This window comes from Heterocephalus glaber, unplaced genomic scaffold (assembly GCF_053883595.1).
Source record: "Heterocephalus glaber isolate CG9 unplaced genomic scaffold, H.glaber_assembly_v1.0 deba00001429, whole genome shotgun sequence".
In the NCBI taxonomy this organism is placed as follows: domain Eukaryota; kingdom Metazoa; phylum Chordata; class Mammalia; order Rodentia; family Bathyergidae; genus Heterocephalus; species Heterocephalus glaber.
In genome coordinates this window covers 20893639-20921541 of record NW_028258294.1, presented here as the reverse complement: position 1 = coordinate 20921541, position 27903 = coordinate 20893639, and the positions used below count along the sequence as shown (strand labels likewise).

Below are 27903 nucleotides of genomic sequence, written 5' to 3'. Positions count from 1 at the left end.
TTACCTATGTCGCACCATCTTTGCATCCCTGGGATAAATCTGACTTGGTCAGGGTGTATGATCTTCTTGATGACCCTCTGTATTCTGTTGCCAATATCTTGTTGAGGATTTTTGCATCTCTGTTCATTAGGGAGATTGGCCTGTAATTCTCTTTTTGGGTTGGGTCTTTTCCTGGTTTTGGAATCAAAGTAACACTTGCTTCCAGGAATGAATTTGGAAGTATTGCTTCCCTTTCAATTTCATTGATGAGTTTAAAGAGTAATGGTGATAGTTCTTCTCTAAATGTCTTGTAGAATTCAGCAGTGAAGCCATCAGGACCTGGGCTTTTTAATTACCTTTTCAATTTCACTCATTGTAACTGGGGTATTTAGAATTTTTATATCTTCTTCATTTAACTTTGGCAATTCATATGTATCTATTAATCTGTCCATTTTTTCTGTGTTTTCCATTTTATTAGAGTACAGTTTTTCCAAGTAGGTATTGATGACCCATATCTATTACCATGTACTAAACTAAGATCAAAGTGGATTAAAGATCTAAATATTAAAACAGAAACACTAAACTTGCTGGAAGATAAGTTAGGAAAAACTCTTGAAGACATTGGCATAGGAAAAGATTTTATGAACAAAACTTCAGTTGCACGTGAACTAGCACAAATAATCAACAACTGGGATTCCACCTTATTAAAAAGCTAGTTTCTTCACAGCAAGAGAAACCACCAACAGAGTGAAGAGACAACCCATAATGTGGGAAAACATTTTTAGCAGCCCCTCAGACAAAGGACTACTATCTACAATATATAAAGAACTTGAAAAGTCAGACCCCCCTAAATTTAAAGACCTAATTCAAAAATGGGCATCTGAAATGAACAGACACTTTTCAGACAAAGAAGTAGAAAAAGCAAATAAGCATATGAAAAAATGTTCAAATGTTCACTAGTCATTGGAGAGATACAAATGAAAACAACACTGAGATTTCACTTCACCCCAGAAAGAATGGCTGTTATCATGAAATCAACCAATAAAAATGCTGGCAGGGCTGTGGGGAAAGAGGAACACTGCCCCACTGCTGGTGAGAGTGTAGACTGGTACAACCACTTTGGAAATCAATATGTAGATATGTCAAAGAACTAGGACTGGAACTCTCATTTGATCCAGCTATTCCCCTACTGGGCATCTTCCCCAAAGAATTAAAAGAATCATACCACACCTATATATGTGCATCCATGTTTATAGCAGAACAGTTTGTAATACCTAAAGCTTGGAAACAGCCCAAGTGCCCATCAACTGGAAACTGGATAAAGAAAATGTGGGGTTTTTAAAAAAATTAAAATGGAGTATTACTTAGCCATAAAGAATGACACAGGAGACATTTATAGCTAAATGGATGCATATTGAGGCCATATTCTTAAGTGAAATAAATAGGACACACATGCTTAAGTACCACATAGTTTCTCTGATGTGAGAAACTGAAAGTGTAAATAAGGATTAAAATGATTAAAATGAATAATTTGATAATTGATAATTTGAAATAGGAAGAAAAGGTCTAAAGTGGTAGGGGAAGTGGGAGGGGAAGGGGAAAGGAAAGAAGGGAAAGGAAAAATTATAAGAAAAGGAAAACATGGAAACAAAGTCTTTGTAAATAGGGAAGGGTAGAGGTGTGAAGGGAGGACAGGGAATGGGGAAAAAATAAGAACCAAAATACATCATGTACAGGTACAAGTACCTAATAATAAATGTAAATGTGTTGTATACCTAAAATATACCAATAAAAGAATTTAAGGGGAAAAAAAAGAATAGGTAAAGTCCCTGGGCAGCCCTATGGGCAAGTATAAGATTGGATAGTTCCAAGCACAATGTAAAGTTATGGAGTGATGAACATGAAGAATCCAAGGTAATTGGGGTGTGTGTGTGTATTTTGTTATTTAGTCAGAGATAAACACTTCAGTACCTATGTGCCAAATAATATAACTATTTGTTATTCTATAAGAAATCTTTTTCTATCAATTACAAGGGATCCTTAAAAATTTCAAAAGCCCCAGAAATTAAAATTTTTCTCAATTTATAATTCCCTCATTTCTTTCTGTTGTACTAATAGACTAATAAGGTTTCCCTTTGGGAAGCAGATTGCACTGTGTTATTCAGTATTTTGTAATGAAAAGATTTGCTATCATGCTAATTTTGCTATTGGATATAATAGAAATTTTACAGAATATTAAATTTTATTGGAAAACTATGTGCCTATATTTAGGCACATCTGGTCATTAGATGATTGTTAAGTCAGAAAATTGTCCATACTTGTAAATAAATTGGTAACTGCAGAAAATTTGGATAAAAAAATACCATTTGCCCAAAGATTATCCCAGGACACTATAGGTCATAAAATTGGCTACATTTTCTGAAGTAGAATGGGAGAACATGTGTCATCGTTTCACCTATGAAAAGAAATCCTCAAAAGGTTTGATATTTTATGTGCTTTTGTAATTTGCTACATCTCAAGAACTTAGGGTCATATTTTTAGAAAGATACTTATTTAAGTACTCATGGAAAGAAATGAATGAAATAAGAAAATATAAATATTATAAAATATATAAAGTGAACAGATTTCACAGGGTCATATTACCTTTTTCATTTAAATAAAGTAAAACCAGATAATGTCTTGGTTGACTTATGTAACTAAACAGGAATAATGTAACGGTCCATTTCTTTCATGAATAGAAATTTGTTACAATAGATCTCAGTAAAATTTGATTTCTATTTATGAATTCCTCTCCCTTTGTTTCTTCAAGGGAGGGGTCTATTACTTCTCAGTAGCTCAGCACATTCTCTGTGAAATGAGGTTAAACAATTTCAAATAGTACTGTGTTCCTCTATGGGACACATCAAGATGACTCAGAAATAGACTTATCTCAGAAGGCTGAATTATTTTCTCTACATTTTAAAGTATGTATTAAAAAGCCTAGTGTAGGTTGCTCAGCACTGTTTAGGCAAGATATCCAGAGAATGTCAGAAACTGTAACAAAAAATTATCACTTTTTCCTTGGATACAGTATTATTATAACTAGGTAAAATTTCTTCATTAAATGGTTGACTTAAATTTATAAAGGATAATTGAAGCTCATGTCGTCTAGAAAGATTCAGAATTCAGATTAAGATTCTTGAAAAAATAATACTTGGATGATGAAATATACAAGCTTTTTTAAAGTTTCATGTATACTCTGTATGTGTGGTATGGATTAGTCTGTATTATAAATATGTGGTATTTTATCATATAATATGGTAGTCAATAACCATATGTGGTGGTTCAATTATGGGTGGTAACACAGAGTAAAATAACAATATTTGGCTTATTTTGAATTAAATAAAGCATATTATTAAACTCAATTTTCCCTGCTTAATATTACTTTACAAATGTAGAGATTTTAAATTGCACATGCAGTTCATATTATATTTGTAAAGGTGAATAGTCTTATAAATATTTATTCAATATTTTCTTACTTAGAGACAAAGTAAGACTACATGCATAAGTAAGTATCTTAGAATAAACCAGTGGAAAAAATAAGTTTTTTTGTTGAAAATGAAAAGGCCAAGTTTAACCCCGAATTATGAAGACGTTTCCCTCAAGTTACTAAATCTATTGTATTTTGGTTATTTTTGCATTCTCTACCAAAGAATTTAATCTTCTTTTCTAGCAATAATATATCTCCTTGTATGGAGGATAGGTATTATCATAATCACTCTGTATAAAGTTTTTCTCTCTCAAACCTCTCAGGTGACAAAATATATTAAAGAAGTATAAATCAAAATTTACATTATGTAATTTATCCTGCAGTTCTTAAGGAAAATCAATCTGTACCAGTTGCATCTCCAGAAATTACTGATCACTGTCAAGACATGTCCCGAGTTCCGGAGAGTGCATACAGAAAGGGCTGAAGAGGTACTGTGCCATGGAACAGAGAAGGAACAGCAGCATTTGCTCTCCCCCAAGGATTACTTAAAGAAACCAAGTTCAGAGGGATGTGGACAGGGTTAGCCTTTTAAATAGATGCTTTGTTGTAAAGAAGGGATTATGTGGTTTCACACAGATGACAATATTCATTAAACTCCATGACAAAATATACATCACCTATTGCCCATTTATTTACTCTAATATCTATTTGAGAACTATGAGAATTTCAACTATATTGATAGTTTAAGATATTTATAAGATAACAGGGCTAAATACTAAATATTTGTACTTTAGTTGAAAATCCTAGACATAATGGATATTTTAAAAATCTTTAAAGCTTACAAAGCATCATAAATTATCATACTAAAAATAGTATCAAACTAATAATTCTAAGAAAGGCAAAGGATCTTTGTTATGTTCATTTTGAGTGGGACATTTTGAGTTGGTTTTCATGAAAGTTGATCTGAAACATGGATGCTAAGATCTGATTAAGTGGAGAAGAAGGAAGAAGAGAGCCTAGAAATTATTTAAGTTTCCTAAAGATTCTTTTCTGATCATCCCAGATATGTTTAGTATCTGTCTCTAATCTTGTGGTAGTGAGGAAGGCAGTGTATTCTGGTAGAGGGAAACTGATGAGACCTTAATAAACCAAGACATATGGGTCTATGGGGCTTTCAAAGAAGTCAAATAAATAGAATTCACTGTATATCAATTTCTGCAGATCTATCTAATAAAGGACAGAATGCACTTGCCAGGCTCTCATCATATGCAATATAGCATTTGACCATCTTAGTGTGAGGAATGGGGCTGAACATGACATCACAGGAATGAAGAAGCTACTTGAGGGCTTGGACTACATTGTGACTGTGAAAGAGAATTTTACAGCCAGGGTGAGAGCCACATGCACACCCCGAACTCATGTGCATACAAAACATACATTCTACTAACAAATTAGCTTTATAGTGTTAAACAAAACCCAAACACCTTATGAGGATATTTGTGTGTGTTGTGTGTGTGTGTGTGTGTGCGTGCTTTATCAAAATGAGGTAATTAGATAGGCTATATCTATGCCTATGCCTCTTTTGAACAGCAGTTATCTTTAGTTCCATGTAACTTCACAGAAAGTGATTGGAATGGGTGTCCAATAATTCTTTTTTTCTTTTTGGTACCGGGGATAGAACTCGGGTCCTTGCACTTGCGCAGGAGGCAGTGAAACCACTGAGCTAAATCCCCAGCCCTGTCCAATAGTTCTTAGTGATCTTCAGAGTCAAATGTTTGGGATTCAGGCAGAGATTTCCAGAGTAATGAATATTAAGTAGGTGTGTATTAACACAAATATCAGTTCTGACTTGGTAGGGCTTCTATGTGTCACTGGATATAGGTGTATAAATGAGATAGGAAATGACTACTTTGCATTCATATATGTTAGAGGGAGATGACCCAAATGTAAAGACATCATAGTTTTAAAGATGTGGCATATAAATAAAACATATGGGAATAATAAAGGAAAAAAAAAAGAATGCATGATAGAAATGAGAGTGAGGATTAATGTTTGAAGTGGTGTAGAAAAGATTCTGTGAGTGGATAACATAGGTACTGAGACATTATTAGTAGGAATAAGATAGTTTTGGAAATATGTGAGGGAAATGCCTTATAATACAGAGAAGGAAATCCAAGTAAAGGGCTAACCTGAGAATAAAACTGTCATCCAAGAGCACAAAGAAGACCATTGCAACTAGAGTTTATAGGAGAAGAAGCATAGCTGGGAATTGGAAAACAATCAGATCAAAAGTTTGATTTTATTCTTAGCATATGGAAATGGTTTCAGAGGGAAAGTTACATAATTCATTTATAACACAATGCTGTCCATTGGGTAAGGAGAAAAAAGGTAAAGAATGAAAGACAGAAGTCATATGATCTACATAGTAAATATATACTATATTAAGTAGACAATTTGTGGTATATCAGAAAGTGCAATAAACTTCAAATCCACTGTTTTGTTAAGAGGGAAATATAAAACAACTGACATTGTTGAGTATCACCATGTACAGCCACCTTATTCAGAACATTATATATGTTTCCTATACTGATCAAAGTAAATCTGGGGATCAGACTAATCTTATGACTTGTCCTACTGAAATAAGACTTTGGCCTTTTCAAAAATATGGTATCAGAGCTGCGTGAACTTGCTGGCAAACCAGAGCACAAGTAGTCAGACAGAACATTGTTGGCACTTATGTCTCATGGTATCCTGCATGGGATTTGTGGAACTAGGCATAGTGACAAAATCCCTGATGTGCTTCAGTATGACACCATCTTTGACATATTCAACAATTGCAATTGCCCTGGTCTAAGAGACAATCCCAAAGTCATCATTGTACAGGCCTGCAGAGGCGGTGAGTTATCAGACAGAAAATCTAATAGTTCTGAAGGTGTTTCCAGAGGAATAGCATGCGTGTTGTACATTAATGATAAACAACCACATGTCCCATCTAGTGTAACTGAACTAAACATAACTACTAGGAAAGCCTTCCTGAGATGGTGTCATAAAAAAATGGCTGCTCAGCTCATACATTTTTCTACAATTTTAATCCATAGTAAGTGGTACAGAAGTCTGCAAAATCTCTTAAGCAGATAAACAGAAATAGTCGAGCCTTGGAATTGAATCATTTTAATTACGACTTCACTTGCAATTATTTATACATTATTTGACTTGAGAAGATTGGTACTTGATAGTGAGACCATTCTGCAATATGGCAATTGTGAATTCGATACCCCATCCTACCAATACATAGATTATCTAGGCAAAAGTTTCATTCAGAATCATCAGAGTTAAAATATACTAAAGATCAAAAATCCTAATATTTATAGACTATTCTATCAAACCACTAGCACAGGGAACATTTTATTAGATAGATCATATTTTAGGCCATAAAGAAATCTTAGTAAATACAAAAATAGTGACATCATTCCTTACATCTCCTGAGATAATATTGAAATGCAGTGAATCTGGAAATTTACAGCAAGGGAAACCACACAAATTATATAAACACATGGGGATGTAACAGCACATTTTTTTAGCACATTGGGTTACTGAAGAAGTCAGGGGGGAAAAGCTAATCTAGAATATAATGAAAATTGACATACAATATATTAGAACCAATGAGATTCAGCAAAAACAGTACTGAGCAGGAATTTTATACAATGAGTGCCTTCATCAATAGACAGAGGGAGGGAAAAAAGGAGGATAGAAGAGAGGGAAGGAAGGAAGGAGGGAGGGAGGGAGAGAGAGAGAGGGAGAGAATCAGACAGATGGATATTTTACATAAATAATGTAATAATGGATTTCTCTTTGCTAGAAACTAAATGAGGCAAATCCAAAATGAGTAATAAGAAATAATAAAGATCAGAGGGGAACTAAATGTCATAGGGACAAAAAAATTATACAAATAATCTATTAAAGAAAGAGTTGGTTCTTTGAAAAGATAACAAGATTGGCCAAACTAACCAAAAGAAGCAGGGACAAAGCCTAAATAAATAAATCCAGAGGCAAAAAAAAAAAAAAGTGGAGTATTACAATAGATAACAACATAGTCCAGAGAATCATTAAGGAATATTTGATAAATTATTTGCCTTTAATTGGAAGATATATATAAATGGTCATATTTTACACATGTGTGACTTACAAGATTGAACCAAAAGTATATAAAAAAGTAAAAAGATTAATAGAAAGTAGTGAGATTAAACTAGTAATAAAATTTCCCAGTAAATAAAATCCTATGACTGGATAGATATACTGCTGAATTGTATTAAATTTTAAAGACGAAATAACTAATGCTCCACACAAATTTTCATGAGGTACAAAAGGAAGGAACCCTTCCAACAAAACTGTATAGGGCAGTACTATGCTGCTGCCAGAACCCAATTGGGACCTATTAATAAAGAAACAATGCATTAGTACCCATGATAATATAGATGCAAATATCCTTCATAAAATTATATTTCATTGAATTCAACAGCACACTGAAAAGATTATACACCATCATCTAGTTGATTTCATTCCAGGGATGCAATAGTTTTTCAATAAACACAAAACAATAAATAGCACGTAAATACAATCAAAGATTTTAAAAAATCACATAGTCATCTCAACAGATATAGAAAAAGCCATGATTACATCCCATGATGAAAAAAGCCCTGAATAATTTTGGCATGGAATTATAATACAAAAAACCCCCCAAAATCTATGTATGAGAAACCCATAGCCAAAATCATACTGAATGGTGAAAAACTAAAAGCATTTCTTCTAGAACCTGGAATAAAGGTATCCACTCTGATCAATCTTTTTCAATATAGTACTCTTAAGTTTTAGCTGAAAACCTTAAAGTTTCCACCAAAAGACTCTTAGAATTGATAAAATTAATAAAGAAGCAGAATATCAACACAGCATAATTAATACTTTCCTATACACCAATAATGAACTGGCTGAGAAGTAAATCAGTAAAGCAATCAGATTCACCATAGACTCAAATACATACATACATACATATGTATGTATGTACATACCTAGAAATGAATCTCATTTAAGATGTATAGACTTCCACAATTAAAATTAAAATGTACTGAAGAAATACACTGAAGGTGGCACTCAGTGGAGACTTCCCACAAAAATATATTGTGATAAATAATACTATTAAAATGGTAATACTACCAAGGCTACCAAAGATTTGATTTAAATCCCCATCAAAATAACAATGATATCCTAGTAAAACAATCTTAAAATTTATATGGATGCATAAAAATTCTATAACAGCCAAAGCAATTATGAACAAAAAATATTATGCTGGATATATCATAACTCTTCATTTTAAAACATACTACAGAGTCATAACAACAAAGCCAGCATGGTACAGGCATGGAGATGAATAGAACAGAATAGAGATTCCAGAATAAATTTATTCATTTACAGCCCACTGACAATTGACAAAAATGCCAAAAATATCCAGTGGAGAAAGGACAGCCTGTTCAAAATATGATCTAGAAGCTGGATAGCCACATGTCAAAGATGAAAACTTCAAGCCTATGTCTCATGGTACACAAAAATCAACCAAACAACAATTATATCCTATAATGTAACACCAGAAGCTTTGAAGCTTGTAGAAAAAACATATGAGACTCACTTCAAATATGGACATAGGCAATAATATCTTGTATGTTTAGGACTGCAATAACTCAAGAAACAAAAGCTAGAATTGACAAGACAAATGGGATTCCATGAAATCAAAAAAGCAGAGTGCAAGAAAATATTTGGCAGCTATTCATCTGACATATGATTAATATCCAGAATATATAATGAATTTTAAAAATTAACAGAAAAACGAGAAATAATCCAATCAAAATGGCGAAAGGACCTCAATGGGCACTTCTTAAAAGAACTACATCTGGCCAAGCAACCTACTGTGAAATGCTCAGCATCTTAAGCTGTCAGGAAAATGCAAAGCAAAAGGACATTGAATGTTGACCTTATATCCTAAACTTGCTGGAAGACAAGTTAGGTAGAACTCTTGAAGATATTGGCATAGGAAAAGACTTTATGAACAAAACCTCAGTAGCACGGGAACTAGCAGAAAGAATCAACAACTGGGATTTCATTTTATTAAAAAGCTTCTGCACTGTAAGAGAAACCAACAACAGAGCTAACAGAAAACCTACAACGTGGGAAAAAATTTTTAGCAGCTGTAACTCAGACAAAGGGCTACTACCTAGAATCTATAAAGAAATGAAAAAATCAGATCCCCCAAATTCAAAGACCCAATTCAAAAATGGGCATCTGAAATGAACAGACATTTCTCAGACAAAGAAGAAAGCAGCAAATAAACATATGAAAAAATGTTCAATAACACTGGTCATTTGAGACATGCAGATGAAAACAACACTGAGATTCCACCTCACCCCAGAAAGAGTGGTTGCTATCAAGAAATCAACCAATAACAAATGCTGGCAGGGGTGTGGAGAGAAAGGAACCCTTCTCCATTGTTGGTGGGAGTCCAGACTGGTACAACCAGTATGGAAATCAGTGTGGAGCTACCTCAAAGAACTAGGGCTGGAGGTCCCATTTGACCCAGCTAATCCCCTGCTGGGTATTTCCCCAAAAGAATTAAAAGAATCATACCACAGTGATATATGTGTACCCGTGTTTATGGTGGCACAGGTTGTAATAGCTAAAGCTTGGAAACAGCCCAAGTGCCCATCAACTAGAAACTGGATAAAGAAGATGTGATTTTTGTATAAAATGGAGTATTACTCATCCATAAAGAATGAGAAACTAGAGTCATTTATAGCTAAATAGATGCATATTGAGGCCATACCCTTAAGTGAAATAAATAAGACACACGTGTAAATACCGAATAGTTTCTCTAGTGTGAGAAACTGAGAGTGTAAATAAGGATTAAAAGGATTAATAACTAATAATTGATACTTTGAAATAGGAAAAGGTCCAAAGGGGTAGGGGTGGTGGGAGGAGATGGGGAAAGGAAAGAATGGAAAGGAAAAATTATGAGAAAAGAAAAAAAAATGTAAACGAAGTATGTAAATAGGGAAGGGTGGAGGGGTGAAGGGCACATAGGTAATGGGGAAAAAATAAGAACCAAAATACATCATGTTCAGGTACAAGCACCCAATGATAAATGTAAATGTATTGTATACCTAAAATGTACCAATAATTTAAGCAAAAATATATAAATAAATAAATAAATGGAAAAATAAAAAGGACATTGAAATTTTCTCTCTCTTTAGACAGGATAACTATTTTCCCCAAACCAAAAATCATCCATCCTGGCAAATATGGAGAAAAATAAACCTATATAAAATGTTTGCAAATACTTAAATTTGTATATTGATTATGAAAAATAGTATGGGATTTACTGAGAAAACTATAAATAGAACTACCATATGATACAGAAACACCAAACCTGGTGGACAAATGAAATGCAGTTAGCGTGCAAAACAGATTCTGCCTACCAATAATTACTGACATAATATCCAAAATGCTCAGGTATAGAATCATCTTACTTGGACATCAACAAATGAAAAGATAAAGAAAATATAGTACATCAACACAATGGAATATTATTCATTTATAAAGAAGAAATCATCATTTATAGAAAAATGGATGGAACTGGAAAACATTAAGTGAAATAAGGCAGACACAAAAGGACAAGTATCAGATATTTTCTTTCATATATGCAAACTAAATAAAAAATAAAGATGAATTTAAACTAGGAGATGGCCCATTAGTGAAGGGCAATTGGTCTGTGAGGAGAGGTGAGAGATGGTAGAAAGTAAGGTGGACATGATCAGAGCACAAAATGTACATGTGTGGAAATGCTACAGTGAAATACATTAATTCTAACAATATGTGTTAAATATCATAATAATAAAACATTTCAAAGAGAGAAAATAGATTCATTGTATAATAAAAAAATACCTCCATTTCTCACATATTATTAGTGGGTATGTGAATATTGAGTTCATGGACTATGGAGACATTATAATAAAAAAATATTTCTTTTCATTTATTCCTGATAATTTGGAGCTAAATATTTTAAGCAAAAATAATTTATTTAAAATCTGGTAGCTATGTTTTGAAATTTTGCAGATGAGGTTTTAACCCTTTTTTTCATCTCTTCAAATGATTTCTTCCACATTTATACTGTCTCTATTTTTCATTTTTTCCCCCCATTAAGTTTATTGGTACATTTTCAGTATAAAATACAGTTACGTTCATCACTGGGATCCTGTACCATTACACGAGTCTCTTGGTTCTTATTTTTTTTTTCCCCTTCCCTTGCCCTCCCTTTACCCCTTCCACCCTTCCCTATTTGCAAAGACCTTGTTTCCATTTTTTTTCCTCTTCTCATATTTTTTCCTTTCTCTTTTTTCCCTTCCCCTACCCTTCCCAAATACCCTGCTCTTTTAGACTTTTTCTTCCTGTTACACAATATCAGTTATACATTTTTTAAATTACAATATTAACATCTAGGAGACATTACCACAGATTTTACAGAATTTAAAAGGATATAGAAAGCATATTTCAAAAATCTGTTTTGAAATAAATTTGACAACTTCTAAGAAATAACTTGGAAGATAAATTAATGAAACTAACTCTGGAGGAAATATAAAATTTGAATAGCACCTACTAAAGAAAGTATATTCCTAGCTTGAAAACCTACCTGTATGAAAACAACAGGCTTGTATACATTTTAACTGGTAAATTATATCAAACATTTAAAGCAGAAAAAAGAAGGAACACTTCTTCCCTCATTTTAGGAACTCAACATTGTGCTAATCCTAAAACTGGATAAAGATAATAGAAGAAAACAGTATGAACCTAGATAGAAATTTGTTTAACAAAACAAACTATTGGAAGTCAGATCTGGCAGGACATAGAAAGTGGTTTTATTATAGGGATGGCAGTGTTGGTTCAGCATTGGAAGATCCACCCCCAAAAGTCATCATTTTAACAGAGGAAAGGAGAAAGCCATATGATCCTGTCACTAGTTGGAGAAAAAGTATTGGACTAAATTCTACAGCTGTTCGTAGTAAAAGCTATCAGGAGCCTAGAAATAGAACAGAAACTTCTCAACAGATTAAAGACATGTACTCCATACTTCCAGCGAGAAGGCCTTACGTAAATGGAGAAGATACAATCCTTTCTCCTTAAGGTGGGGAACAAGGGCAGATATGCTTACTCTTCACCTGTCCATTAAACTTTGAAACATAGTCCCCACCAAAATAGTCTGGCAATAAAGTGATACAACTAGGATAGAATTGGCATGGCAGAAGCAAAATCTTTATATGTAGATGAAACGATCATCTACAGAGAAAATACTGAGAAATCTCTAGGAGCCCCTAGAACTTGTTCTTGAATTTAGCAGGATTAGAAAACACAAGGTATATATAAAAATTCAGGTCTGTGTATACTTGCTATAAATGAAGAATTTTGATGGAATCTCATTTATCAATTTTTTTCTTTTATATGTCATGGTTTTGTATCTTAGGTAGTTCTTGCCTACCCTGAATTCATAAATATTTTCCCTTATAATTTCTTCTTAAAGTTTTATACTTTTAGGCTTTCTTATTTAGGTTCACAGATCCCTGCAAGTTATTTTCATGTATGGAAAAAAAGGGTTTAAGTTAATTTTTTATATACAGATACCAGGTGTTCTAGTACCATTTGCTGAAAACACTATTGTTCCCTCAGCTCTTGAATTGAGTTTATACTCTATAAAATGTTGATGTTAAATAATCTTTCAAAACTCAATGGACCATATATGTGTGGTTTCTATTTCTAGATTCTCTGTTTTATTCAAATGATCTATATCTCTTTCCTTACACCAACACTGCCTTGATTACTGTAGCTTTAGAAGAAGTCTTAAAATTAGGTACTAAACATCTTCCAACACTGTTGTTTTTTTAAAAAAAAAACCTTTCTAGGTCCTTTGTACTCCAAACTTTTAAATTTCAATATCCTAGGAGACATAACCACAGATTTTACAGAATTTAAAAGGATATAGAAAGCATATTTCAAAAATCTGTTTTGAAATAAATTTGACAACTTCTAAGAAGTACCTTGAAAGACAAATTAATGAAACTAACTCTGGAGGAAATATAAAATTTGAATAGCACCTATTAAAGAAAGTATATTCCTAGCTGGAAAACCTACCTATATGACAACAACAGGCTTGTATACATTTTAACTGATAAATTATATTAAACATTTAAAGCAGAAGAAATAAAGGAACACTTCTCCCCTCATTTTAGGAAATCAACATTGTCCTAATCATAAAACTGGATAAAGATAATAGAAGAAAAAAGTATGAACAGGGATAGAAATTTGTTTAACAAAACAAACTCTTAGAAGTCAGATCTGGCAGGATGTAGAAAGTGGTTTTATTATAGAAATGGCAGTTTTGGTTCAGCATTGCAAGATCCACCCCAAAAGTCATCATTTTAACAGAGGAAAGGAAGAAGCCATATGATCCTGTCACTAGTTGGAAAAAAAGTGTTAGACTAAATTCCGCAGCTGTTCATGATAAAAACTATCAGGAGACTACAAATAGAACAGAAACCTCTCAACAGATTAAAGACAAGTACTTCATACTTCCACCGAGAATGCCTTATTTGAATGGAGAAGATACAATGCTTTCTCCTTAAGGTGGGGAACAAGGGCAGATATGTTTACTCTTCATCTGTCCATTAAACTTTGAAACATAGGGCTGGCCCAAACCAAAATCGTCTGGCAATAAAATGACACAATTTGGATAGGATTGGCCATATAGAAGCAAAATCTTTATCTGTAGATGAAATGATCATCTACAGAGAAAATACTAAGAAGTCTCTAGGAGCCCCTAGAACTTGTATTTGAATTTAGCAGGATTAGAAAACACAACGTATATATAAACATTCAGGTCTGTGTATACTTGCTATAAATGAAGAATTGGATATTGAAATTTAAAAGTTATGTATGAGTACAAAGGACCTAGAAAAGTAAAAAAAAAAAAAAAGAGCAGTGTTGGAAGACTTTTCGTACCTAATTTTAAGACTTCCTCTAAAGCTACAGTAATCAAGGCAGTGTTGGTGTAAGGAAAGACATATAGGTCACTGGAAAAAAACAGAGAATCTAGAAATACAACCACACATATATGGTTCACTGAGTTTTGAAAGATGATTTAACATTAACATTTTATAAAATATAAACTCAATTCAGGAACCAAGGAAAAGATAGTGTTTTCAGCAAATGGTACTAGAACGCCTGGTATCCGCACATAAAAAATTAACTTAAACCCTTTATTTCCATACATAAAAATAACTTGAAAGGATCTATGAACCTAAATATGAAATACTAAAACTATAAAACTTTAAGAAGAAATTATAAGGGAAAATGTTTATGAATTAGGGGAGGCAATAACTTCCTAGGATACAAAAAACATGATGTATAAAAGAAAAAAAATTGATAAATGAGATTCCATCATAATTTAGAACTTTATTTTTTGTGGGGGGGAGATTTTTAAAATATAATTTAAAACTATTTTGTACCATTACAATATATTAATTTTAGAAATGTAAAATTTTATCAGCTGTTAAAGCATTTGCAAAAACTACACATCCTACTTCAGCTTTATTGCACAATATCTATGAGAAAATATTAATTTTTAAATTAGAAAACATAAAAATGCTTTCAATATAGAAGAGACAATCTGATTTTTAAAGACAATACTCTATAAGAATATCTACCCAGAAAATAAACTTTCACAGGATACCAAGCTGGACAGATGCTTCAGCAAATCCGCTACAAAGCTCTGTGTAAAACCAGTCCAAGATACTTAATCCAAACTGTATCATCATTCTTCATTAGAAATCTAGACACCACTCAAGGTGGCTTCTTATACTTAAAAAGAGGCATTTTTCAATGTGAGAATTCTGAACATCTCCTCTGTAAGAAGCAACACTTCCAAGTTAATAGTCAGTGCTGGCTTGGGCAGCACATATTCCAACATAATGGCCATGTGCAGGTGTCTTCTTTCAGGCAGATTACCTGTGGCAGCTGTTTGTAATGACTACTAATGACCCCCATTTTAATTTATCCTGATAAAAAACATAAGTTAAATACATTTTTAAAACTTCAACCTTTACAAAAATCAGTTTATAAATTTGCATCATAAAAATGTGTCGAGACCTTCAGGATGGTTGTGTATTAGTTTTCCCAGAGTTGCAGTGACTGAAGTCCCACTTTTTTAATGTAGTGTAATCAGGAAATCATCCCAAGCACTAAGGTGGAATCTCACAATAGGTTAGCTGATAAGGTTGTACAATAGATTTTAGTGGGATGTAACCCTGGACCTACATAGCAATGCAGGTGTTAAAATATGGACACCAAACCTTGGTGGGAATTTAATTCACTTCAGGCAATAAACATATTCTGGAGATGCAAAAGGAAAAAAGGTTTACTTATACATTACTGATGGGGTTGTGTATATCACAGAAAAAAATCCTCATTTATTAGAATAAGGGTTCACCAGATTGATACATATATAGACTGTACTTCTTTTCCTATTAAAGCTTGTTGGTTCAATTTCAAATGTTTTCAAGTTTATGCTTTGATGGCCTGGGAAATTACCCTTTGGAACTTATGGCCTGCATAAGCAAAGTCAAATATCACATATTTGTGTAGAAATAGTGGTTATATGCTCACAACTTTGTTGTAGGTAGAAAAATTATCAAAACCCCAGATTTATAAAAAGTTTGGATTATTTAGACTCTCTTCCTTAGGAATCAAAGTAGTCACTCTTGTGGAACTGCATTTTTCAGAACTGCTCAAAGCACCTCATCTAGATGAGTGTTTTAAAAATATATATATATAAAAAGTCTGCAAAGGGACTTCAAACATCACATATTTCACTTTCTATGGGCTTGGGCTTTTTTTTTTATCATGAATCCCTTCCTTAAAGTCCTTCAGAATAAAATAAAAATAAACTCACATTCCATTGGAAAAAAATGGCAACATTCATGGTCTGAAAACTGTCTGGATTCCCCCAAATCTTAGTACTATGTGGAATTTCCTCACATACAGGTTTTGAGGAAACCCCTGATCCTCTATTATGGGACAGTCGGCTAATGGACATGCCATAGAAAATTCACATAATAGTAAACAGATTAAAATCTATTCCATAAAATAAAAATGTTCTATGATTTCAATTTAAATACATATATCTGAAAAACTAAAAGGAGGTTTTTTGTTTTTCAAAAGTGCTAATTATTATGTCTCTTCAAAATATTATGTCCAATTCTTTAAAAAAATAAAAATAAATAAACCACCTTGCTTTAGGCACACTGTTTGATTAGTTTCTAAAAACCCAAGGGAAGAGAAATCATTTGTCAATTAATCCAGCTTCCTTAATTTTACTGAAGAAGAATTTCTCCAGGATATTGGCACATTTGTAGTATTAACTCTCTGGGGGGTTGTACTCTTTGGAATTGGTAAAGACTCACTGTAAATCAGCCATGAATAATTTCTTAGACACATAGTGCCTATTCTTGAGGCGTTCACTCATGGTTTTCAGATCTTCACCTGCTGGAGGATGCTCTTCAATGTGCTGTAAAGCTGGTCAGGGTCTTTGGGCTCTTTACTTTTGTCTTTTCCACTTGGTTTCCAGCCTGTCTCTCTAATTCCAGGAATGCTTTCTAGGGGAATCTGTCGAACTCCATCTTTAAAACATCTTTAAAACTCCATCTTTAAAACATCTTTAAAACATCTTTAAAACCCTAAAACAAGACTTTTCGAATCTGGGCCTGTTTTCTTTCTATCAGCTTTTTAATTATCTCCTTCTGCTTTTTAATGATGACAGAAAATTCTGTGTATGGAGTCTGTGAGTTTAGCTCACATCCCATTAAAGTGGCTCCTTCATAATCCTTGATGTAGCCAACATATTTGGTTTTAGGTATTTTAATTTCTTTGGAGAAACCCTGTTTCTTGAAGTATCCAATTGCATATTCATCTGCATATGTGAGGAAGTTCAGGATGTCATGTTTTATATGATATTCTTTCAAATGATTCATCAGGTGAGTTCCGTAGCCCTTGACTTGCTCATTTGAGGTGACAGCACAGAAAACAATCTCTGTGAATCCTTGGGATGGGAACATTCGGAAACAGATACCACCGATGATACGGCCATCTTTAATTAAAGCAAGGGTTTTGTGTTTCGGGTCAAAGACAAGCCGTGTGATGTACTCTTTGGGCATTCGGGGCAGCTGATGGGAGAACATGTTCTGAAGGCCGACGAGCCACATCAAGATCTTCTTGTTTGGTTTCTGGTTCAGGGAATTGCCAACCAAATGAAACTCAGTCACACCCCTGCGCTCCTCCAGCCTCGCCGCCTCATCCCTGGCTGAATGTGCTGACAGAAAATTTGTCTCTGGTCCAAGCATCGAGGCAGGGTCTGTGACAGTTGACATGACCTCACTGATCAATTCCATAGGAATATCCCCCATAACTCGGGGTCTCTTGGCCTCCTCCAGAACATGAGAATCATTCATTTTCCTCTTTTATCCTGTTTGGATTCCTAGCTGGCTGGTTCTGGAAGAGACTGAGAGAAAATCCTGATCCCAGATAGGAGAGTTTTGACTATAAACTTCTTCTAATATGGACAGAAACTTTGGGAAATGGGTGAGGATTAGAGTTCGTTTCTCAAGAGGCAGTTTGTCTTTTTCCTGTCTTGCTTGTTCCGGGAGTTGTCGCCTCATTACGGTGAAGACCGAGCAAAGCAACGTTCTCCCAAACACCTGGGTGGTTTCATACCGAGGTAGATTGTCACAGAACTGGGGCACATTGCAGTAACAAAGCCACCTTGTGTAGTTCTCTTTGTATCCAGAAATATCATCATTGGGAGGTTGCAGTCTTCGTTGAGATGGTGCCTCCAGATGCCAATACGGTTTAGGAACATTTTTGCCAACTCAACTATTGTTTGCCTTTCTTCTGATGTCAGGTGACTAAATTTGTACTGTACAAAGTTATTCACACCCTGTTCAATACTAGGCTTTTCAAATGGAGGCTTCTTCTCCAAAGAGCCTTCAACCACAGGTTTTCCTCTTTGTAAAATAGATTTTCTCAAGAGCTTAAATAGATAGAAATAAACTTGTTTGGTATCTGCATCTTCTTCCTTGTGGACACAGGTAAAGAGATATTCCACATCCAACACTATTCCCAGGAGTCTGCTCATCTCTTCCTCTGACACATTCTCCAGGTGGGAAACATGAGCAGCGAGGGCGTGGCTACAACTCCTACAGGACTCAGTCAGGCTGACAATGATTTGCTGCAGATCGGCTCTGGGGGGCGTGGGAGAAGGGTTGGGGTTTTTCCAGCCATTACGTTTACAGGACTCCTCAGCCTTGCAGGCGGAGTACACTCCGAGTTTCTCCAGTTTCTTGGCCCACGGCGCGGAGCGCAGCTGCGCCTTTTTCACGGCAATACGGGCCGAGCCACCGCCTCCCGGGCCCTCGGCCGTGCCCGCCGCCGCCACTGCGGTCGCCGGACGGCAGTCGCCCGAGCCCCCGGCTGCGGCGGCAGCTGCACAGGGGGGGCCCTGCGGGGGCGCGGAGGGCAGCTCCCCGGGACCGGCCCCCGCCCCGCCGCCGCCCGGCACGGCCCCGCCAGCCTCGGACTTGCGGCCCGGGAGCGCGGCTCGGGCACCGAGCTGAGGCGCCACCGAGGCCAGGGTCCCGCTCTGGCTGTTAGAACTTTAAATGACATCATTAAAATGTAAAGTAGTCCTTAAGCAGACCATATTTACAATGCATATAACCTATGACCACAATATCTAAAGAACTCTTCCAGCTCATTACTAGTCAACCCAATTAAAAAGTAGACACAAGCTGACAAATAGCCAGTACAGCACAAGGAAAGGTGTGCAACACTAGAATGTGAAAAATACTTATCAGTACAATAACAAGATTGAATTATACCCTAATTAGGGAGATGAAGTTAAAAGTTTTTAAAGCCATGTCAAGTCTTGTTTTTGTTGGATTCTCCCCCTTTGTGTTTAATTTGTCATGCCCAACAGATTCATTCTGCTGAGCTTCCTGGGGTTGTGATCCTCATTGTCTTTTCCTAGTATATTGTCTAAAATTTTTTGGAGTGCTGGTTTGGTATTCATGAAGTTTCTAAGGTTCTCTTTATCATGAAAGTACCTTATATCTCCATCAATTTTGAAAGATAGTTTTGTAAGGTACATCAATCTGGGTTGGAGGCTGTTTTCCTCCAGGGCTTGAAATACATCACTCCAAGCTCTTCTTGCCTTGAGGGTTTGCATTGAGAAGTCTGCTGTGATTCTGGTGGGCTTTCCTTTGTATGTGATTTGTTTCTTTTCTTGTAGAATTTTTCTCTTCTGTTGGGTTCCTGGAATCCTAACTGTTATATGCCTATGTGTAGAATTTTTTTGATCAAGGCCAGTTGGAGTGCTACATGCCTCACTTATCTGTATGTCAAGTTCTTTGCTCCTGCTTAGGAAGTTTTCTGCCATCACTTCTGTGAACAGTTTTTTTTATGTCTTCTGCACTCTCTCCTGTTTTTTCCTTGACTCCAATCAGTCTTATGTTATTCTTCTTTGCATTGTCTAGCAGCTGCTGGATTGATTTCTTGTGTTCCCTTATAATTTTGAAGCAATTTTTCTTTTCCTAGTCACTAATTGCAATCTTATGTTCTATATCTGAAATTCTGTCCTCACATTGGTTCATTCTGCTGCACAGACTTTCAGTAGAGTTTTTAATCTCCTGGAAATCTGTTTGCATTTGTTTTATGGATTCCATTTGTTTCCTATGTTGGAATTCCATCATGTTCCTCAGATCCTCTATTTTTCTTATCTGTGTCCTCTCTAGACTTATTAATCATGTCTTGCACTATGAGCATAACCTTTGCTGTTATGTGAGAAATTATTTCTGATTTCATTTTTCCCAGATCCTCTTTTGTTGCCAGATCCGGGAGTCCAGGTGGTTGAGTATCAGGTTATTCCATCTCATTTCCCGTTGGGGTTGCTGTAGGTGATTTGGAAGTCTGTTTTGGGGGCTTGTTTACATATCTTCTCATTTCCACAGTGGGGGGGGGCATGCTTCTGCTGCCCGCATAGCTCACCTTCTCTGCCCTAGGAGCATGGAATGGCCTGCCTTTCTTAAATGATAAAATTAACATATTTCACATGTCAATATATATATATAGTGACATCATTGCATATTTCCACAGTAATGTGGATGTCATATTATAAGTGATAAAAACTGACATAGTGAGGGATTATTAGGTGTAATAACAGAGAACAGGGGTTAATATTTTTCCTTTAAGTAACCATTTTAAGAAACCTTACATTTAATTTTTTTAATTTGGCAATTTTTAAGTTTAATTTTTAAAAACCATTTCATTGAAATTATATTAACATTCAATAAATCTTATAAATGTAATGTATACAACTGATTTCAGAGATGAATATAAAAAAATCATCACAATATATACCATAAAGATATTGTTAATCTTTGAAAGTTTCTTGCTTTTCTATTTTATTATTGTTTGCATGTGTTAAAGATCTGCCCTCTTAACATATTTTAAGCATATAATAAATTATTAGTAGCTATTAGTAGTATGCTGTAGAGTAGTAGATCTTTATGACTTATCTTTTATAAGTGAAACTTTGGCTCAATTTCCATATGCTCTGTGCTATGTTGTTAAAGAAAGCATGACATAAACTGTAGACCAGCATGGAGCCAGAAAGTCACTTTGTTACTTTTTTTGGAGAAGTTATTTTATCCTGCTGACCTCTTGCTCTTTCTCTGTAAAATGGGATAATTCTAGTTATCTAGCAAGCCTCTTTCCACAGCCTGGAGAATGTGCATAATGCACATGGTTGATAACTCCTAGAATCACTATGCAATGTTTAGGCTATGAGTCTCTGAGTTCTTAAATTGTAGAGAATGGAGAGTTTATAAAATTAACTTTCATTATTTCATATATGAAATAAATACATATCATGTTCAGTTATGATCTCATGAAATTTGCCATGTATTTGCTAGGAAACAGGCTCTATCCTGGTGATGCAGTAGTAAATTAGACATATGTTAGCATTACCCTAAATACAAATCACTTTTTTGTGAGATACATGAATACCAAAAAATGTAAGGGATTAAACAAATATGTGATTTCAGATTATCATAGTATCCATAAAGACAAAGACCTTTTATACACTTGTATAAAAGAAGGAAGACACTTAAATGAAATGATCCAGACAGGGAAACATAAAACTTCTCTTTCAACTTAGGACATTCCTTATTTCCTTCTCCATTCCTAATTTATTTCTTTCACTGCTTATTGCCATCTACTCAGTAAGTATCTCATTTATGTGTTTGCTTTTTACCTGTATTTACTCACTAAATCATATGCTCCATGGGGCGTGAATTTAGTCAATAGCTCAATACTCCTGACATACAGAAAACATTAGATACAATTTACTGAATAAAGAAACTGTTAAATGAATGGATAAATGCTTCTTCTTTCTTATAGAAATGGGTATTAGTGTTAAGAACCAAAGGAATTGTGGCTCTTTTTAAATTCAAAACTGTAGAGGAGAGTAACATTCTTGTAAGAAAAGAGATATATCTTTATTATGTAAGAGAACATTTCATCATTGTATAGATGAACATTTATGTGCATAGGCTCCTAGGAATTTAAATTTTGTTTGGTGAAAATGGATTAGAAATGAGAATGCTAAAGATATGCTTAGAAAAAGATAGGAATGGTATGTTTAAGGTGTTTTAGTTGTGGTCTAAAGAAGCAGGGCAAAATACTTCAAAAGTCTGTTTTTTGATGGGGTTATGTAAGCTGTTCATTGTTCAAGTCTACATACAAAATCTTGGGATTCCAGGATCTATCTTGAATGGACTGAGGCATGAGCCTGGGTGGGGTAAATGTAGGGTATCTGTGGGTACCACTTTCTGATTAGACAAAGCCCAGGAAATGGAGGTACACGTAAGGACATGACTACAGTGTCTGGGATATATGCATAACAGGTTACAATTATGTAAGAATGACTTAACATACTCAACCATGGATTGCCCTACAGCCCTCTAAAGTCATGTAAGTGTTCTGTGTAACCATGTTCTAGTAAGCTGATAAGGCACTGTAACTGCCGTGAGCTAGAGAGCACTGTAGCTGTTTTTGCTAAAAGAATAAAGACAAGCAGTTCTTGAGCTCTTGAGCTCTTGTTCTGGCTCTCTTGCTTGGATGCTGCCCTTACCCTGAAAAATGGCTCCATGTCTTGTTCTTTATTGGGAAATTAACTCACCATACCAAAGACTGGATGAACTAAACAAACACCTCTTTCAGTGTCCTCTGAGGAGGCTCTGCCTTGACAGTATTTATAAATTCAGTTCTTCTGAACAGATCTGAAGGTATGTAATTCAGGTCTGTAATTCAGAAAAGGAACAGAGAAGAAATGGAAATTGAAAGGACTTGGATTAGGGATAAGACATTTAAGTGAAGACAACAACTATACATGAGCTGTCAACACTAAGAGATCAGATAGTGGTGACAGCAAGTTAGAAAATCTCTAGATTTCATCCCATTCACCTAAGCAACAATCTTCATGCCTGGAATTACCTGTTTTATGTTGCAAAATGTCTTCTGAGATTATATAAATCTCATCTCACCTAGAGCCTGTCTTTGGTTTTAGATACAGCTATCATATGAAAAGCCAAATGATATAGCTTAGATGCCAATTAATATCAAATCAATCATGGGAAGACTTTTTTATCTCACCCCTGGTCATTAAAAATAGTAAGTACAAAGAGTTGTTTTCAGGTAACATAGATGAGAAATTAATATTGATGGTGAGATCCAACAGTCAATGGCATCTGACTGTGTGGAGGATCAAGTTAGTGTTCTTTCTTCTAGCAAAACCAAGGCAAAGTGACAAGCAATAGAAGACCTGGTTAGCAATTCATAAAGTAAAAATGTATTCATTCTTCCATTATTTATATTCATCTCACTGTCCACCCTCATACCTCTCTTTCTGCATGGAAACACACACACACACACACACACACACACACACACACACAGAAATGCCAAGCATTACTTCAGACACTGAGCAAAATGGAAAATATGAAAGAACTATCTGTAGAGAAATGAGGACTTTGGTCCACCGAGTGAAGATGCTGCATGACTGACATACTCCTAATATTACCAGACAGCATAAAATATATGCTATACTTGAATGTCTGTGTCCTTTATCTCTGGGATCTGCTTCTCACAATATTCTCACAGTATAGATGACAGATTGCTCAGTCAGCCTTCAGACCTCTATTTACGGCTCAAAAAATTCAAGTTCCCATGGTAACCTTCAAACATTTTTTGATTAAAATATTTTTCAAAAAATAGAATAAATTTAACCCACTGGTTATTATGGGCACAATTTTATATCACAGTGTATCATATAAGTAAGCTCCCTCACAGAAAAATACTTTGAATTGCATTTTATTTTAAAGTTTATTTCCACACCTCAATCATTTATATACATCATCTCTTATTTCTACCATCTGGCACTATACTCATAAAATGTGAAATAGGAAGAAAAGGGACAAAGGGGAAGGAAGTGGGAGGGGTAGGGGAAAGGGAAGAAGGGAATGGAATCAGTATGAGAAAATGGAAAAATAGGAACAAAATCTTTGTAAATAGGGAGGAATGGAGGGGTTGAAGGGAGGGCTGGGCAAGGGTGAAAAAGAAGAACCAAGAGAGTTTATGTAACGGTGCAAATTTCCAATGATGAATGTCATTATATTGTATATCTAAAATGTACCAATGATTAGAATGAATAATCAATAATGCAAAATAGGAAGAAAAGGTCCAAAAGGGTAGGGGTAGTGGGAGGGGCAGGGAAAAGGAAAGAAGGGAAAGGAAAAATGCTGAGAAATGGAAAAAATGGAAGTAAAGTCTTTGTAAATAGGGAAGGGTGGAGGGGGTGAAGGGATGACTAGGAATGGGGAAAAAAATAAGAACCAAGATGTACCATGTAAAGGTACAAGTTCCCAATGAGAAATGTAATTGTGTTGTATACCTACAATGTACCAATAAAAGAATTTAACAAAAAAATGCAAAAATAAAAGCACATGGAAATAGTAAAAGATCAGATTTCATTGCCTAATTGATACATAGTACCTCATTGGGCATTGAAATTTTTTTGACTAATGTTTGTCAAATGTACCAAGTACCAGGTTCTGTTCTATGTACATAAAATATACCAGTGAACAAAGTAAATGGAATCCTGACTGTAATAAAGCTTAAATTCTAATAATTAGAGACATACCCAGATAGATAAACAGAAGCATTTATTGTGGGTCAGAAAAAAAATTCATGAGAAAAATGCATGAGCAACAGGGGAATACAAAGTGGTGGATGGTGTAGGGCTATAGGGAAAGCTTCTTTGAAATGATGAAATCAGAAAACAAAGAGGAGACACAATGGGGGAGTGAACCTCATGGTTCTCATGAAGGAAGTGCCCTACACCAGGTTACAGCAAGGACAAATGACCAGGGGCAGGAATGTGCCAAATGTGTTTAAAAATTGCATGAGGAAAGGGTGCATAGAGGAGATCAACAGAGGAAAAAATAGCAGAGATAGCTTAAAGAAATGGTAAAGTACTTGAACAAGAGGGCTTTGGTGGTAGCATAGTAAAGATTTTTAAAATTTGTATCCTAAGTGAGAATGAAATCCCTTCAAATGCTTTTAAACAGATAAGTAATATTCCTTATGTGGCCAAAATATATGGCAAGTGTTAAAACAATTTATTATAGTAAAAGATACATTGCCATTAATCCCCTTTAAATGTTTCCCTCACTTGGAACATTCCTATCCCTTGTTCTTACTACTGTAGACAGTTAAGTTAATTAGAAATATTATAGGCAGTCAGATAGGACTAGACCTTGGAAGAAGTCAGTACAGATGACACTTGTGGCTGGAGGTGCATGCATTGAAGGCCAAACTTCAAGACAAAGAGAATTGACTACACCCATTTACTTTCCCTAGAGATTAACAGCAATGATTAATATTCTAAATAGGCAGCAGTCACCTGAGTGGGGGACCAAGACCTTTACCCATCCCTTCCAGGAAAGTCCTCTGTCCATGTATCCTTCCTATGTGTCTTTCTTCCCTATTTCATCTCTGTTTAATCAATATTACCTAAGTGACTATACTTACAATCTTATTAGTTGACCATATAAGTCTTGCCCCACCTTCTACCCACCTTGTGATTTTCCACTGGATCAATATTGCCTAAGCAATTATACTTGTAATGTTATTAGTTGGCTATAGTTTCGTCCCACCTTATAACCACCTAACATCTATAAAGCTTCCTTGAGAAGCAGGATTCCTGACAACCCACTTTTCAGGCTCCCTTCTGTCTTTCTTAGACAGAAGCTATCTTTATCTCAATAAATTCTTACTATTCTTAACATCCATTGTTCTTAAAATTCATCTTCTATTTTAGAGAACATGAACTCAGCATGTGAGACATCTAGCAGGTTTGGAGTTATACTTCCCTTATATTACTTGGAAGTCCATATATCATATTCCTATATCACTACCATTTTTGAAGGAGATCTGGAAGTGTTCTTTAATGTTATCAAAAATACAGTGAATTCTGCTGCCTGGTGATGTCCCATGGCTGGCTAGTAATCATGGTACATCCTCAGCCACCTTATTTACCAGATCTGTGTGTTTTTTGGGGGTTTTTTTGGGTACCGGGGATCGAACTCAGGACCTTGCACTTGAGAGGCAGCCCACGGCACCACTGAGCTAAATCCCCAGCTATTTACCAGACCTGGAACTATGTGACTGCTGATTCTTCCTCAAAGTCAAAACTACCATCAAACTTAAACATTTTGAATTGAATCAGGACATGGAGGCAGCCATGACAGCACAACTAAAGACACTAATAAAGAGGACTTCCAGGACTGATTCAGAAAAGTCAAGAATGATGGAATAGTTGTGTTTTAGCAAGAGGGAGTTTGAAGGAATTTAATGACAGTATATTTTTTACTGTAATAATTTTTAAACATTTAAATATTCATCATATACTTCATTCATACTTGATGACCTTTGTTTTAACAGGTTACTTTCAGTATTATTTCCTGAATACGTTACAGAATATACAGATGGAAGTGAAGCCTGGCAAGTTAATGGGGAAGAATAGGGAAGAAATATGATGAGGGATAGGATGAAGGCTGAACAACATAAGGATCCTCACCTTCTGTTCTTTTGCTCTCCTACAGAAACCACAGGCAGCCTTCATCATTCAAGAAGGATATTTGCAAGTAAGCACATGTATTTAATGCTTTGTATTTCAATAAAAAATCTAAAACAAGTGTCTTGTCAGCCTATCTCTCACATCCTAATGAAAAGTACAGGAATCTCATTGTAATACAAATGAAAACAAATTGTTCCTATAGGAGACTAGTCATCTCTCTTGTCTTCTTTATATTCCATCTCCCAGCTTCTTCAGAGGTGTTAGTTTTCACACACAAAAAAGCAAACAAACAAAAGAAAGAAAAAACAAACATAAAACCACTGGACTAGACACTATATGTGGTAAGAGAGTCTTTGTGGATATAATTCAGTTTACTGATTAATTGGCCATAAAATAAGAAGGCTCCCCTGGATTATCTCTTGCTTGGTCCCAATGGAATCATGTAATTGTTTAAAAGTAGGGATCCCTCTCCAACTGGTAGCATAAGAGATCCAACCAAAGCTGAGCTAGACAGACTTCATGTGTGAGGACTTGACATAGTCTTATAGGTACTCAGAAAGTATGGGGCTTTGTATGTACAAGGATCAGAGAGTCAAAGGTCATGTGGTATTCACAGCCAGGAAGGAAATGGTTTCTGTTTTGTAACTTGGGTGAAATCAGTTCAGCCAGCAACCTGAATGAGCCTTAAAAAAATGATTGTCTAGATCAAAGAGTCTGTATTGGAATGCTGAAAAGTCTGTGCTGGAAGTCTGAAGGAATTTGAGACCAATGTCAAAAGGCAAAGGCCACCCACATACAAGGTGGGTCCTCTTCAGTTTTTTGGCCTACATGTTGATCACTCACAGATACATCTAGAGTGTGACTAATCTGGGTGATTCTCATTGAAGTTTAGTTGACATATCACAATGAAGGATCCCTTTGTATGATTCCAGTCATATAAGGTACCATAAGTAGTTGAATTCAGAAAGAAAGTAGAATGGTGATTTCAGAGGCTGACTGAAGTGGAAATGGTAAGAGACTGTTTGATAACTAGAATGTGTCAGTTTTTCAAGATGAAATGATCTTTGGAGATGAATGGTAATGGTGGTACACAAGACTGTGAAGTGTTTCTTGTCACTGA

General features: G+C 35.2%; 1 protein-coding gene and 1 pseudogene across 1 annotated transcript; one reads left to right on the top strand and one right to left on the bottom strand.

Moving 5' to 3' along the window:
• The first annotated feature begins 4613 nt into the window (after nucleotides 1-4613).
• LOC147827906 (caspase-4-like) lies at nucleotides 4614-7137 on the top strand. The gene is given in 3 exon segments (XM_087212034.1): nucleotides 4614-4630; nucleotides 4685-4834; nucleotides 6106-7137. Coding segments are annotated over 3 exon segments (648 nt in total). The 3' UTR covers nucleotides 6587-7137.
• A 10119-nt stretch (nucleotides 7138-17256) lies between these two features.
• On the bottom strand, nucleotides 17257-22796 carry LOC101700439 (histone acetyltransferase KAT2B pseudogene; annotated as a pseudogene).
• Nucleotides 22797-27903: the final 5107 nt, after the last annotated feature.